The following is a 17,360-nucleotide window of genomic DNA, read 5'->3' as shown; positions in this document are numbered from 1 at the left end:
TTTCATATCATAGAACTAGACAGATCCCTATTAACACACTCCACGTCATACAGCTAGACAAATGTCTACATTAATATATATCATGTCACATAGCTAGACAAGTCTCTACAATAACATATTTCATGTCACACAGATAGACAAGTCTCTACAATAACATATTTCATGTCACACAGCTAGACAAGTCTCTACAATAATGTATTTCCTGTCACATGGCCAGGCAAGTCTCTATTAAGAACTCCATGTCACACAGTTAGACAGGTCTTTACAACAACATATTTCACGTCACACAGCGATAGATATAAACATGTATTAACACCCTCCATTAACCCATTCCATATCACATAACTGGATAATCCTCTATTACCCCATTCCATGTAATATGGCCAGAAAGTCTTTATTAATACATTCTATGTCACACAGTTTGACAGATCTTTAGATTAACACACTCAATGTCACTTAGCTACACATGTCTCTATTAACACATACTATGTCACACAGTTAGATTTCTGCATCTCACGCAGCTAAACAGTTTTTTTTTATCTATGATCACACTCCTTGTCACACAGCTAAACAGTTTTTGTCTATGATTCCACTCCATGTCACACAGCTTAACAGTTTTTGTCTATGACCACACTCCATGTCACACAACTAAACAGTTTTTTTTATCTATGATCACACTCCTTGTCACACAGCTTAACAGTTTTTGTTTATGATCCCACTCCATGTCACACAGCTTAACAGTTTTTGTTTATGGCCACACTCCATGTCACGGAGCTAAACAGTTTTTTGTCTATGATCACACTCCATGTCACACAGCTAAACAGAAATATAGAATGGCCATCAAATCACATTTTTTACCTTCTGATTTGTGCAAGCTCGAAAGGGCTACATTTTGGTTTTGTTTTATACGCACGTCTTTGTTTCAATACACTCTCAAACCACCCACCCAGTTTTAGTACAACTCCTAGTGAAGAAAACCAATAATTTATGCTTTCAACTAAAGTCTTGTGTTGTTTTCGTCAAATAATCCTGCTTGTTTATAGAGGAAGATTAAGGAAAGAAACACGTACAACACCGTTTGTTAAGTAAACTTTCTATATAATTATTATTAAATAAAAATTGTTTAAAGTTATTTTGTAAACTTTGGCGTATGTGCTATTTTCTGGTCCAGGTCAAAATGTTTTCAGTCAATTTGACGATCTTCACTTTTCTTCTTTTTCCTATTTTGACTGTTAATAAAATATTCTTATCCTGTTACTGCGGACCTAACTTACCTGTCAAACGTTTATACACAAAAATATCGTATTATTGTATTCCGTATCATAAAATATGAAAGAGCATTGTTAACGTACTGTGGGTAAAACAGCCGTAGAAAATACTGTTAGAACATTCCACGTTATTAACATAATACTATTTACTCCAAATCATGCAAGTTAGTGGTATGAACGTAATTATAACATGCTCCACGTTTTTATCAAGGCACTGTTAGCGTATTCTGGGTCATACAACTGGTCAAGACATTTTTATAACATTGGATGTTATTAATAAAACACTTGTAACTAGTGAGAACAATAGTAGCACATGTTATTAGCAAAACACTGTTAAAGAACTCCCAATCATACATTAAATCAGGAGATTATAGGCACATTCCATGTTTTTAGTGAGACATTATTAATGTACTCGGGATATTACAACTAGTTAGTGCACTATTAACACATCCATGTCATATTTTTAACGCACCCCGAGCTATACAGTAACTCAGGACACTATTAATCACACCGTATCTTTAACAAGACACTATTAACGTACATACTCTAGGTTATAGTACTAACCATAACACTAATTCGCCGCTCAACAAAAATACACACATTTCTTCTATTCAAATACACAGTTTTATCAGAGATAAAGTCACTAAACGTGGACGATCTTCTTATATATATCTAAAGAATAAGAGTTTTCCTCTATGTATAACCACCTGATTTCATTAGCTCCATTCAAGACATTGAATTTCGTCATAAAGTTTTATGCGTCTGTACAAACTGCTTCTATTCTATACCATCCTTCCATGCATATTGGGCTCTATTTTTAGACTAGTCGTTGTATAATGGATTTTACTATCTGTTTTTCTCTGCGTATCAAAATGTGAGTTTAAAGTAGTTTTTTATACTTGTTGTTATGATAATCTATTATCTGGTTACGTTACTACATTATTCTCATAATATGGCTTTTAGACAATTTTATTTTGTCCCCTAGTGGCACAGCGGCAGGTCTGCGGTCTTACAACACTAGAATACGGGTTTCGATACCCGTGGTGGGCAGAGCACAGATAGCCCATTGTGTAGCTTTGTGTTTAATTACAAACACACCATTTTTTTTGTTTAAAATAAGTGTGAAACAAATTTAATATTTTATTATATTTTTGACATGACCTCGACACCGAGAAAAATATTTAGTAATCAATGTTTAAACAGTAAATTTACTTTACAGCGCCTTAATCCTAACTTGTTATATATTATAATTATATACAACACGCGTGCATGTGATGTAATAATGGATTAATATATAATATTAATACACAATAATTGGTTGATATTGATAGTGTCATATCAATATAGTCCGTCAACATCATTTTTTACAGTGTTTCGTATCCTGGTCTGTATGTTTGACATCATACTAGTTTCTGTGTTGGGCCCGGCGTGGCCAGGTGGTTAGGGTGCTCGACTCGCGGGTTCGAATCCCCCTCCCACCAAACATGCTTGCCCTTTCATCCGTGGGGGCGTTTTATAAAATGTGCCGGTGCATCCAATTGTTCGTTGGTAAAATAGTAGCCCAAGAGTTGGCGGTGGGTGGTGATGACTAGCTGCCTTACACTACTAAATTAGGGGCTAGCGCAGATAGCCCTCGTGTAGCTTTGCGCAAAATTCAAAAACAAACAGTTTCTGTGTCAGCTGATAAACAAATACTTTAGATATAGATCGGTTCTTTAACGCTCTCTTAAATTAGAATTATGGTGATAAATTGAAATAAATGTTAAAGTTCCCAAGTAGCTACAATGCAAAACATTCTATGCCAGTTAACTTCTGCGTGTTGTAATCTTCTTCATTCTATTGTGGCCTATTTTACTCTCATCATGTGAAAATAAGAATGTTTAAAATTGAAAAAAAAGGTCATGTATCCAAGCAATCCCAGTTTAGCACACGTTTATTAAGTGTTGTTTATTTTCATTTCACTTATTTATTTCGGAAGTATTTGATTCATTCATTTTTCCGGATTTTTGTTGTTGTTTTGTACGTGTGGCCATTTGTGTTTTAAAAATTACTTTTGGGTCCCAAATATAAACAAACTACATTTTAAAGATAAACCTATTAATGAAGTTTGCTTGCATATAGACAGCTTAACTAAAAAGAACTTATATATCATTATTTAATAAAATATTTGTAGCGACATTTTTGGGTGCTGCGTATCCACTAAATAAAATTATTGACGACAGCTCATTTAATTATAGGTGTTAAAATAATAGAATAACCCATACGTCATATTTCCTCAAGTAATTTTTGTATTGGTATAACAGGTTTCCCACACTTTAGCTTATCACGACCTTCTTTTTTGTAGGTCTACATATTGCGACTCTCCAACATCTATATTACCACTATTTTAATGATACATATTAGAATATTAAAATAAAGTTACTTAAGCAGTGAACGAAATTTAAATGCCAATGAGATTTGGGTGGTTTCAGTTTATTGTAGAAATAGAAGATTATTAATATTTTGTAATCTGTTTAAAGAGTCTCGTTTTCTTTTTGGACCAGGTGTGGCCATTGGTTAGCGTGTCCAGATTGTGATTCCGGGGGTTCATGGCTCACGACCCATTTCCCTACAAATGCACTCTGCACTTTTGGGCTGTAGATGCGCTGTAGGAGTGACTGTCAAAATTCCACTATTTAGTTAGGAAGAGTAGCCCAACAGTTGGCGGTGGGTGTTGTTGACTAGCTGTCTTTCCTCTAGCGGCCTAGCCTCTCAGTTCAAAATTAGGGACGGATATGATCAGGTAGCTCTTTACGCAGAAATTCATAAAATAAAGATTTTCATACAAAGCTACACAAAAGCTTTCTGCGCATACCCGTTCCCAGTTTTGAACTGTACCTACTGTAAACTGTTGTCTACCGAATAGTGGGTTTTAATCTAAACTCTTAAACCCGTGACCTCAAAATGTACTGCGCGTTTTGGCGGCAACGAATTATGAACAATGCTTTAACTTCTTGTGCTTCGAATGATACACTCTGTCTTGTAGAAAAATCAGTTATTTCTAGTTATTGCTTACTAACGCAACCGTAAGTGTTCATAGGAAAGTTGGATAGAACTGTTATATAAGTACCTACTACACTTCTGATTTCTATTAGAAGTTTGAAGAATGTTTAAGGAGTTATACAGGAAAGACATTGCTGTTCCATAGACAAAAAAAAAAAAAGAGAGAGAGAGAGAAAAATCTGCTTTGTAAATACTACATGCGACCAGAATATTTAAACAACAACTTCGCGGGATCGAAACCAAAGGCCGAACGTGCTCTCCCTTTTATTTATGGTGGCGTTATAATATCACGGTCAATTCCACTATTCGTTGATATAGAATAGTCTAAGAGTTGGAGGTTAGTTCTGCCGGCCGGTTGGCTTCTCTGTGATTGACAGTTCAAAATTATGGACGACGACAGATAGCCTTAGAAACTTTGTTATAAACAAACAAGCTATACAACTTCAATGATTTTGAAACTGTAGTTTATTTAGAAAATTAATATCAAAGCCTGTTATCCTGCGAGTTATAGAAATTGACACTTATCTAAAATGCAAAAGCTTTAATCGCAAGTTTTTATTTGTAATCTGTTTTCTAGAAACAGACAAAAGTCTATACATTAATGACCTAAGTAAGCATCGACATACAAGCTAGAGCCTAGAAAAATGAGCCATAATTTTAAAGTTCATCCATGATTCAATCAACAAGTTCATCCATGATTCAATTAACAAGTTCACCCATGATTCAATTAACAAGTTCATCCATGATTCAATTAACAAGTACATCCATGATTCAACCAACAAGTTCATCCATGATTCAATCAATAAGTTCATCCACGATTCAATCAACAAGTTCATTCATGCTTCAATTAACAAGTTCATCCATGATTCAATTAACAAGTTCATCCATGATTCAACCAACAAGTTCATCCATGATTCAATCAACAAAGTATCGGCTAGAAAAACTCAAACTTTACACAACTGTTTTAAATTCAAAATATTTATTGAAATCTTGCACATTTTCAGTTATAACAAAATTCAGCTGAATAATAAGTTTATAGAACAGTAGCTAATAACAGGAACGTTTCATTAAGTTAATTCAGAACAATTGATTTGATAAAAAAAGTTGCAACTTAGTTATTTCTCTTTTAGCCCTGTTAATATTTCTACTATTTTGTTTTAGTGTTTTGGAATTGAAATGATTGAACTTTACAAATTTTGTTTTCCATAACACTAAAACACTTATCACTTTTCTTAATTAATAATTTTCTTTACGACCTTACTAGTATGAGCTGTAGCAACAACTATCTCACAGTAGTTGTATCCAACTAAACCCCTCCACACACACATCCATATATGTCATCAATTACATCTTCAATTAGACATTAACAGTAATAATTAACGGTTTTACTGATGGACCTGACACAGAGAACACTATTATTTTACATGTTTAGGTACAAAAATTAAATCTTTATATATCAGATTCACAAGTTTGGAGAAATAGCTCTTGACTTTAAGATGGTTGTCTATCTTTATACAAAACCCATCACGGTTTAAAACAACTCAAATCAACACATGACACATTTTCCAAGATTGCAGTAGAATTTCGAGATTACGAGTTTTTTTTTCTAACACAAATTTTTTAAAACTGAACAAAAATCATTAACATGCCTATATATAGATGTATAAAACTGCCGTTTCAATCCAGTCAAAGGCTAGCTGGTCATTCTTACATTTATCTATTTCATTTAACACGTTCCATTCTTCCTCTTCAGAAAGTTAATTTTCTTAAGTCTGTTTCTATTGTACAACTGCTGAAAGTCCATTCGTTTTCTCAGACTCAGCGAGTCACTGTACTAAAATTCCACACATTCACGGTATTTTTCTTTCAATCACCAATTTCTGACGTACACTCGTTATCATTTTCTTCTTCCGTTGTATTGTCGGAGTCGACACCACTCTTTATCACAAGTTCATTTTCCGATCGCTCAGTGGCCTTGGCGCTCTTCTGATTTAATTTGGCCAATTCTTCGCGACCTTCTTTAGAATGTCTCCACTTCATCCGCCGGTTTTGAAACCATACTTTAACCTATAAAGAGGAAAGGAAAAAATAACCTTCAGTGCTTAAAACATAATGATAATAAAAAATATTACAAAAAATAAGAACACAGTTTTTAATTTATATCTCAAATATACATGTTCCAGAATTTCATTCAAAGACGTAAACAAAAAAAAAGTGATGCGAAAAAATCAACTTGTTCAAAACATTAATAGGAAATATAAAATATCAATGTACAGTTGTATCGAAGATAATTTTAAAATCCTTAACGGTTTGTAAAATAACTTTCTGAAATTAACTGAATATTGCATTCTTCTAAATTAAGTTATCTATCAGGATATTTCGAAACTTGAAAACTGAAAGAAAAGTTTGTCTGCTTTAGAAGGCAGTATATTAAAAATTTCAACTTTTTTGTTTTAACTACAAGGCTAGCACAGATTTAAAACACTAATGAATGGTTATTGTTAGTTGGATTTATCTTAACAGCAAACAATTAATTATACTGGCTGGTGTTATTTTAACAGCAAACTATTAATTTTTTTGGTGGATGTCATTTAATTGGTTAACGTTAGTATAGCTGGTGGTGGTGGGTATTATTTCAGCATGCAAATAACGTTTAGTGTTGATTAGTGTTATTTCAACTGATAATACTGATGGTGCTGCTTACTATACGAACAACCATACAATAGGGGCGGTGAATCATATAGAAAATAATGCAGTTACAAGTCTTCATCTAGTAAAAGCCACGTAAGATTAAATAACGTGGGTTGCGTATTTTTGGATTTTATAGACCAAACATGTTGCGCATTTCCGAGATTTTCGTATGTTCCAGGCGAAAAATGGAAACTGGATCCAGAATAATTTACACTAAAAACAGAAATGTCTAGAAACTTACTTTAACCGATAATCACACTGTATAATAAGACCTGAAGGAAGATGCAACGTTAACTTCGAAGATAATTTAAGAATATGCGTGTTTGAACTAAATATTGCCAAATTCATTTCAATCTTCCTGAGAAAACATTTAAACAATGTCAACGATATTGTTTTTTTACCGTTAATTCAACACTGGTATGGATGTGTTTCTTTATTCAGTTGCCCTAAAATGTATTGAGTATGTGACGAAGGAAGCATGAATTGGTTTATATCCAGATTCTGTTGCTAATTTTGGAAAAACCAGAACCATAGAGAAAGTAGAATACATACACTTCCAAATATTAGCTTAAGGATTTTGTGTGTATTTGTACCGGGCAGGAAAAGTTAACATTCGGTTTATGAGAAAGAAGAGTAAGAAAGGTTAGCATGCGACACGTAATTATTAATATGAACTTCTGAGTGAAAGTAAAGAAGGGTGACATAAGAATATTTCAGCCACACTATATCCGCTATATCCAATACTGACGAGGCCTTTTGCTGAATATAAGAGATATTTAGGCCGCCTGGGATATAACAAATATAATAGTGGTTGAGACGTTGTTTATTTTAGCAAACTGCTTGAACAACAACTGTTACGCTGTGAACTGGACTAAGTTCATGGGGGGTAATTTTTCGTCATTTTTTGTTTATGTCATAACATATCAGAATTAAGGCAAAGGTTTTTTCACTCTATATTATTTATTTAACATCATATATTATTTACTAATATTTTCAAACCCAGATTTTTAACGTTACTAGTTCTCAGACTTATCAAAACCGTGGATGGCATATTTTTTTTGAATTAGAATTAATCTGCTAATTATTCAGAAGGATTGGCTATTCAGCATGAATGACCAAGAAATTTAGCATGCAACTAGAAAAAGAGAGAGAGGAAGAGATAAGATTAACTGACGAAATGTGTAAAAGAGGGGCAGAAAGGGGGTTAAAGTGCAACAAGTGCAAGAAAGGGATAAATTGGGGTTTAGTTTGGAAGATGCAATTTTCTTTTATGGGTGGTGGCTGTGATTATTCAGAGAATTTTGTGGGTAAACCTTCATTTGAAGCAAGTTCATTAACCTCTTTCACTCAGGTGATCCTTTGTCCACTGTAGCGTTAAGAACGTGACGCTATCGTTTATGTTGATTAATGACATTCACCACCCGATGCCAGATGTTGTCATGTGTCTGTGGAGTGGATACTCATCTTACATCTTCGATCCAGCTCTATAATTATAGAATCTATTAATCCTATATATTTTTATTGTTCATTAAAAAAAGGAAGAGATAATGGCATTTTAACTTGTATTTTCTGGTAAAGTATTTCATCATTCCATACGCCAAGCTTGGTACTATGATTATCGTGCCGGACTATAGATCTCCTTGTTCGACAATCGCGTCCCTTATCGGGGAAAAAATACTCTTGCTCCAAACGTTAGGACCGAGGATGCGTTATAAGGGTGACGGTGAAATCCCACTATTCAGTCAGAGAAGAGAAGCCCAAGAGTTGGCGGTGGGTGCTGTTGACTAGCTGCCTTCCATCTAACATATTAGCTCAAAATTAGGAACGGATAGCGCAGATAGCTCTTGAATAAATGCTCAAAAACAAAAAATATAAGCTACATTTTCATACCATCATCGTGCTGACCGCTAGAATGTATGTGTTAATGCTGTTTAATATTCATCTAAACATGTTACCGCTCGAGGTTATGGGTTAAAGCTGTTTAACATTCATCTAAGCGTTTACAATCAAACTGAAAAAGTTATATTTCTTTATAAAAATAAAAAAGGCTATATAACACAAACCACTCAGGAAAGACTATTCTTTCGAGCAACAGATATTGTTTTCGATAAAACAGAATAAGTACATAGGTTACACTTTACAAAATATTATTTCAGTCTGTTGCATTACGATGTGCCCCCTGCTGGTTTATCAGCAAGCTTGAAGACTTATAACACTTAAATTCTATTCCTGAGGTCAGAAAAGTGAGGATGGTCCATTTTGTAGCTTTGCGCTTACACAAACGCAAACGATCAAACAAGCAAGTATAACGATATAAGCAGAATGAAGATCTAATAGGTGCGGACAAAGACAACTCAAGAAAAAGGGATTGACATTTGGAGTAGAAAAAACAAACAAAACTTACACATTATACTTTTAAGTTCTGTTTTCACCATATGAATATTATGTTCCGGAAGTCCAAGAACACAAAAACAAGTGGAATGCTAAAGGCATCCTCGATCTAGATGTACGGCGTTTTCTGTCTGATATTTTATTGCTCTATTGCAACTTACACTAAGAAGGTGCTAGAGTTAGCTCACAGCTTTGCTACAAAGTAGATACTTGCCATTTAACACCATATCTGATGACTTATATTAACTTTATATTCATTTATCTATGTTGTTTACCTGTGCATCTGTTAGGCCTAAAGTAGCAGCGAGCTGTCTTCGATCAGGTTTGGTTATGTACTTTTGAATCACAAAACGCTTTTCCAGACCTTTTCTTTGTAGGTTAGAAAAGACGGCCCGTGACCACGAGCGCTTTCTCTTTCCTGACGATACTTGGCTGTTCAGAGCAAGTGCTTGTGGCGAAGTGTCCAAATTAGAGGTCAGCGTGCTGCCTTGGGAATAGACTGAAAAAACAAAGTCATTGAAAACACATGAATCAAGCATGAAAATCAACTAATGATAATTTTATGGAATAATGTTTGTACATTGAATTCTTCCCTGTAGCACTTTATAAGAAATATGAGTATGAATATACCGAAATTGATTTTGCTTTGTATAAAACATCTGTTAGTTAGTGAAAGCTAGCATGAAAACCAACTAATGTGTTAACAAATAAAAAGTTACAAAAACATTTGAAACTCTCAATTTTCCCAAATCTAATAAAGCAATTCCAAAATTGTCCAAATCTTCAAACAATAATTGTGTTGATACTTCTTTGTCTATATTTTATAGAATCAAGTGACACAACAGTTTTTTCTCCAAAAATATGCTTTTTTTCAGATGCTGCTAGTGGCCCGCCACTACCTAAAAGGACCTAAATAACCAAACAGCAGAGTAAGCAGTTGCTTACTATGAGCCTACGTTTTTTTTAATAGCTTTCTCAGAGTATTTTCTCAGCTGGAAACGTAGTATTTAAAATCATTATATTTGAAAAAAGGTTGTTTTGATGGATAAAGTTTCAATACAAAAAAAATATGAGGACTTGTGGAGAAAGTAAGACCCAAAGAATTGAGGCTGCCTATGGACCAACTGTGGTCTTAATCCGGCCCTGCCTCTTAAATTATTGTATTAAGGGGGAAATAAATGTAAACATTATTGAAAACATTTTTGATGGTCGTTAATTGAAAATTACATGTAAATAAACAAATATATATTTAATACATTAAAAATTACTATAATCGTTTAGTAGACCATACAGAAGTATCATAATTAATGAGTAACAAAAAGTTTGCACCACTGGCTTTCAACCTAGACTAAACGATTAGATCTTGATGTACCTAACTCACAGGCTTTCAAAATGTGAGAAACAAAGCGTTCTACAATTTCACTGACTCTGTGTGATAGTGTTTGGCATACTCTCTCAAACTATGGCCAAATATGTTTATGATAATAATAAATTTCAAGGGCTTCGCTAGACCTTAAGGTCATCACAATCGAATTATTCGGTTATCATTACACATATCTGTGCTGGTAGCAGTAACTGGCAAAAGAAAAATACATAAATTTTCGTGCTGTAAGTTTTCACTTGACATAAACTTGTAAAATGTTGTTATAAAATTTATTTTTAAATACTTTAAAGACAACATAAATACCATTCCTCTAACCTTAATGTATATACTTTTTAAAATTTCATTTTATTGTTGTTATGTGCAAAAGAAGACTCCTGATTAATAAAACTGTTATACGAAAAATAAAACTCTTGGCTAATAAAATTATTTCTATATAAACCTTCACGATAAAAATATTCATGTTCCATAAAAACGAGAATTCTTCGATTTGAGGACAATATCCCCATACCTAAAGTGCATAATATCATAACAGGACATTATTCCTATGGCTAAAAGGTTTATTACTGTTATAAAAGTTTAATATTTATGCGTTGTGTTGTTCTTGTTGTTTTAATAGTAGAAGGCTACAGAAATTACAATTGTTTTATTTCAAGTTTTTTCCCACGAATATCAATTATTTCATTTTTATCACCATGGCATATATATATATATACTTGTAAAAATTATAAGAGTTCTTTATTGTATACTATTATCACCATACGACTAACGTCCTATTATGTACTATAGGCATGAGGAAATATATATATATATATATATATACTTGTAAAATTATAAAAGTTCTTTATTGTGTACTATCCTCACCTACGACTAACGTCCTATCATGTACTATAGGCATGAGGATATTGTTCTGAGGTATACTATTCTCACCATACGACTTATGTCCTATTATGCACTATAGGCATGAAGTTATTGTTCTGAGGTATACTATTATCACCATACGACTAACGTCCTATTATGTACTATAGGCATGAGGATATTGTTCTAAGATATACTATTATCACCATGCGACTAACGTCCTATTATGCACTATAGGCATGAAGATATTGTTCTGAGAATAATAGTATACCCTAGAACAATATCCTCATGCCTATAGTGCATAATAGGACGTTAGTCGTATGGTTATAATAGTATACCTCAGAACAATATCTCATGCCTATAGTGCATAATAGGACGTTAGTCGTATGGTGATAATAGTATACCTCAGAACAATATCCTCATGCCTATAGTACATGATAGGACGTTAGTCGTATGGTGATAATAGTATACACCATACGACTAACGTCCTATTATGCACTATAGGCATGTGAATATTGTTCTAAGATCCAGTGTTCAAGGAAATAATCATCTATGGAATAATGTCTGTACACCGAATTCTTCTGTGTAAAAATTTATTAGAAATTTATTTTGCTTTGTATAAAACATTGAATCTACCGAGTAAAAGAAAAACAGAAACTTAGGTAATTCAGCATGAATTTTAGAAATTGAAAATCACGTGAAATTTAAATTGTATTCTTATGGAGTATTACGTAGAATGTATTAGTGATTCTTAATGGTGTCGGACATCTCAGTAATCTTAATACAAGTATTTATAATGAATCAACATTATGTGTAAAATCTCAAATATTGTATTTAAATAATCGACTTTATTTTACAGAAAAAAAAAAAGATAAAGCGAACTGTCTGAATGCCGCGAAATCGTGCTTTTGTTATCATTACTCTATCTACCCACATGCATCTTTAATGCAACTACTGTTTATGATTTGCATTTGAGTGAAGCAATATTTACATCTCAAGTAATTGTTTCGGTTAACGTTGTTTTTTTTCTGAACGCTTTAACCGTGTGACTTTTATTTACTGTCCCTGCTTTTCTGATTATTACCGTATATTAATTATATCCATCACCAGTCAATCAAGCTTAGAAGTTTTTAAATTCTAATATTTTCGGATTTCTTCTTTTCCTCTCTGTAACCAGCTTTTTAGCACGATACCTCCAGCATCTCTGTGAATACAGTGGTTCTATAACATCATTATTGAAGTCTATGTATCCAGTATTACGCATCTCAGTTTATTTGTGTAACTACTGTGATATAATCAATCTTCTCCTTTTTACCATTCAAGTTTGATTGTTTGTGACTCAATAATAACGAGTTATTTGTTTAGAATATCGAGTTAAAAGTCAGTTTCTTCTCTTAAATTACTCGCCGCTTTCTATGTTTTTCTGTAATAATCGATCACTCGATTCGATGTGCGAACTGCACATATTGACCGTTTTATTCTTCATGTAAATGTCCGACCACACAGTAGGCGCTGAAAGTAAAATCTAGCACATGTGTATGCATCAGCATATGATTACAGGAAGTCTATAAAACCATGGCTGCAGCAATATTTCACTCGTTCATGATGACAATTGGCGGAAGCAATGATTTGTCAGCATTCCAGCAAGTAATGATCATTAGAGCCCTCCATCTCTAAAACTAGTAATACCACAGGTGTCAAACAGGAGTTAACGATAAATATTAAGGATTGTGAGGAGTTCCAGAGGCAAGGCAGTTGAACAACTGATAAATTCATTCAACCTTAATAATATATCTTCCATACCAATTCATACTTTATGCAAGGGAGCTGTACCGAATGTCGTATGGAAATCGATGATAAACACTAACATACAACAGAAAGGTGCGATGCCTGAAGAAATGAAAGTGTACAATCGATAATTGGAGGAACAGTTTGTTGTCGCGAGAATCCAGATGCATCCTATTCTGTACAGATGTGAGGACTACAATATGAGAAAATCTGAGGCATGGAACTCAAGTTGTCTGGTTCGTTTATTAGAGCTAAAATATTGAAGGAGGTTTTCAGTAAAGTAGACAGTATGAGTAGATTATGTTCATTAATGCCACTCTAATTAACAGAAAATTAGGATGTTTACTATTTTGCTATTAAATAAAGCATGTTTTTATTTTATTGAATAAATGGTGCAAATAACATTCAGGCTTTCGAGGACATTAAATAAATGGTGTGATGGGCAATTTCATTTTAATGGATTGCTCGTTTGTTATTTAAAGCAAAGCCATACTGGGCTATCTGCTGCATTCATCATAAGAAATCGAACCTCGGATTTTATCGTTGACGTCCATAAACTTACCGCTGTCCCACCGAGAAACAGTTTTAAAGGTGTTTTGCTCACGTTTTTTTTTTTTCCGTGTTTAGTTTTCAAAGGTGTGATTATGGTTAGGTAGGAGATCCCAAGGTTCAGACATAGCCAGCCCTAATTTTGAGCTAATAACAAGAGGGAACTCAACAAGTCAGCAGCATTAACCGAATATCAGGTGTGACTGTCACTTTTATATTTGAACGACAATTTGCGAGCTCGAACCTTAGACTTTCCGATTGCACAGCCCTGCATGCTAAACAACTATGTCACGTCTGGCTATGGAGGGGGAGAAAATGCGAAGCTAATGAAATACTAACCATTTCTATACTTTAAATGTATAATAACTATAAAATGTAGGAGTCATTATATCTTATAAGTAATAGTTAAGTTATTCTTCTAATTTTCAAGACCTCCAAGCACTTAGAAACAGAAAAATAATCATTCTAATATGCATCACAGGTTAAGGTGGAAGTATGGAACGCCATGTCAGTAATTGAAAGTCAAAATTAAAACATCCATAAGTGGGTCGCTAATAACTTGTGACACTATCTAACAGAGAACAGATATTCCAATTTGGTCGGTGAAATCAAGCATGATCACCTTAGAATGTCTTGGGACAATACGATAATTGTGTGAAACTCTGCTTACATTAAGCGAACTTAATCACGATGCCTACAAGTCTTGGCACTTTACTTTTACTTTGTATCATATTACTTACCCTTCGAAAATCTAACTTGACTTCATGCACTCAAATAATTATGATTGCTTCGGTTTGCTCTAGACATTTTTCATAATTTTTCTTTATAATAATGTTTTTTGTTTAGCATTGGAAATATAAAAACAAAAACTTTTTATTGTGAATAAGATTTACAGAAATCCCGATAAAATAATGTCCTAAGATAATTTGTTTTTGAAATGAAAATATACTTAAGTTTGATATTTGAAATGAAAACTATGACAAAAGCACATTCTCATTTCAGAAATAAATCAGTTTCCGTAATATGAAATAATATAATGCAATTTTTTCTAGAACTGATTTTATTTAGCGCTTTTCCGATACGATTCAATAAAAACAAACAAACACTGATTTAATAGCAAAATTTATCAAAATCCCTAGGCGTACCAGGTCACGCCATTGAACTTATCAAATTATGATATACCATTGATACCATAGAACAAAAGTAGTATTCGTTACATTAATCAATAAACATACACATTGAACTGTGCGCAATGTGTCGTTAAAGAGGTTACATTTTAACAGGAACTGACTGTAAACCGAGCCGGCTACGAAGTTCGCATAGAACTTTGTCACATTATAAACACCAACCAGACTGTTGCTATGTGCTGATAAGTTAGTTCAAAGCCATACTTTCCAAACAAGGCAAGAAGGAATCCATTTTAAATAATGCTCAATAGAAGTTGTTTGTCTTTCTGTATAGTGTTGAACCTCATTGCTGTAGACCGGCAGCGTGGACAACTCGACCACCCGCGTTTCACGTGCGCCCAGCTTACTGTAACGTGAATAAACAAGATCGTTTGAGTGTTCATATAAACCATGTCAGACCAATGTTCTGTAATTCTCAAAGTGTTCATTCACAAATCACTTGCCGACAAAGAGGTTAAGAATCGAGCGCAAAATAAAGGTTCTGTTTTGTTCGAGAGTGAAAGTTATACAACATGAACCGATGAAATTACCATTAGTGTCAAACCCACACACACACACACACACACACGAAGGCTTGTCGAGGTTTCATTAAGCATTTTTTATAGTGCTTCTCGTGTGCTGAGCACGTGCTCTTCGAACTGATTATTTTCTTTGTTCTAACCCTATAATTATCTAAGTAACAATATAAATTATAATACACCTGAATCACGACCTTTCTGTCCGGGAATTCAACAAATAAGGATCTATGTGAAAATTTCTCTGGGAGGATATGTTCATCAGTTGTTCAACATCAAAATATATTATAATGGCAATAGGTTAAGAAAAAAAATCAGACGCACAATGACATCTTCCAGAATATGTATATGATAAAGTTATTCGATAAAGTATTGTTCTCTCTCTTTCTCTAGTTTCAGTGGTGCTGTATAACAAAAGCATCTGTATAGAAAACTCTTTAAAACTAATTCCACCTGTAAGTGTAGTTCAACTAGTGTGAATTACAGACAAATGATTTTGGAAACGGTACAGGGGAGCTGCATAAAACTGTTTGTATAAAATTATAAATAATAAATGTAGCATAGTTTAATTTTACAATTTGTCCCCCCCCCCTCCATTGGCACGGCGGTATGTCTGCGGACTTACAACGCTAAAATCCGGTTTTCGATACCCGTGGTGGGCAGAGCACAGCTAGCCCATTGTGTAGTTTTATACTTAATTACAAACAAGCAAACAAATTTTACAATTTTTACTGTGGTGCTAAATCACGGGGGCTGGGGCGGGTGGGTGCGTATTCGGTTTGTACTGACATAAAACGTGCTAGAAACTCGCCCCTGAGGAACATTAAATGAGGCTTGGTATTATCAACTCTCCTACTCTTCATCTTCAGCCTGGTTAAATATCACCAAGTTTTCATTAGTGATAAGAATATTGTTAAACTTTGATGAATTCTCAAACCTTCCAGAAATATATTTTTTAATACGAGCTTTCCAGTGCCTCAACGATAAGTCTGCGGCTTACGACGCTAAAATTCGGGTTTCGATACCTGTGGCGGGTAGAACACAGACAACCCATTGTGTAGCCTTTTATGCTAGTCATGAGCCCCCTCCCCCCAAGTGGCACGGACTTACATCGCTAGAATCAGGGTTTCGATACCCGTGGTGGGCAGAGTACAGATAGCCCATTGCGTTGCTTTGTGCTTAACTTCAAACAAATAAAAGCTATTGAAGAGCCACATAGTGGGAGAACCTACCTTCGCACGTGAGGGGCATGCAAATTTATAGAAGACGAACTATTCTTTTTATTTTCATATATCATATCTATAAATTGAAAAAAAATAAACCGTTTATTTTTACACTGGACTTAAAGGTGCATCAAATTTCAACTTGCCGATAAACTCTGCCATGGATGAGTTAAAACTAATGGCTTTTTAATATACTGTAACTTTTGTCCCATGGTAGGAGAACGGTAAGTTTAGTACGCTAAAATGTGGGATTCGATTTCCCAAGTTGGACATGACAGATAGCTCAATGTAGCTTTGCTCTAAGACAAACAAACAAATACCGTCTTTAGAATCAAACTATTAACACGGGCATCAAATCCTGAAAAAGTGGGTTTACGATATACGCCTGTTTCAAAAGTAATCTGTCAATTATGTATTAATAAATTTTTCAAGAATACCTAGATTACTTTTATTCAACCGTGAACATT

General features: G+C 34.0%; 1 protein-coding gene across 1 annotated transcript in view; it reads right to left on the bottom strand.

Annotated features, from left to right (window-relative positions):
• Nucleotides 1–5,270: 5,270 nt before the first annotated feature.
• LOC106466780 (H2.0-like homeobox protein) overlaps nucleotides 5,271–17,360 on the bottom strand; it is a 29,392-nt gene continuing 17,302 nt past the window's right edge. Inside the window, exons 3-4 of the mRNA XM_022395623.1 lie at nucleotides 9,668–9,891; nucleotides 5,271–6,377 (exon numbers count right to left, since the gene is read on the bottom strand). Coding sequence (XP_022251331.1) covers nucleotides 6,177–6,377; nucleotides 9,668–9,891 — 425 coding nt within the window. The 3' untranslated portion in view covers nucleotides 5,271–6,176. The remainder of the gene's footprint in view (nucleotides 6,378–9,667; nucleotides 9,892–17,360) is intronic.

Source organism: Limulus polyphemus, unplaced genomic scaffold, assembly GCF_000517525.1.
Source record: "Limulus polyphemus unplaced genomic scaffold, Limulus_polyphemus-2.1.2 Scaffold76, whole genome shotgun sequence".
Classification (NCBI taxonomy): domain Eukaryota; kingdom Metazoa; phylum Arthropoda; class Merostomata; order Xiphosura; family Limulidae; genus Limulus; species Limulus polyphemus.
This window is presented reverse-complemented; position numbering and strand designations above follow the sequence as displayed.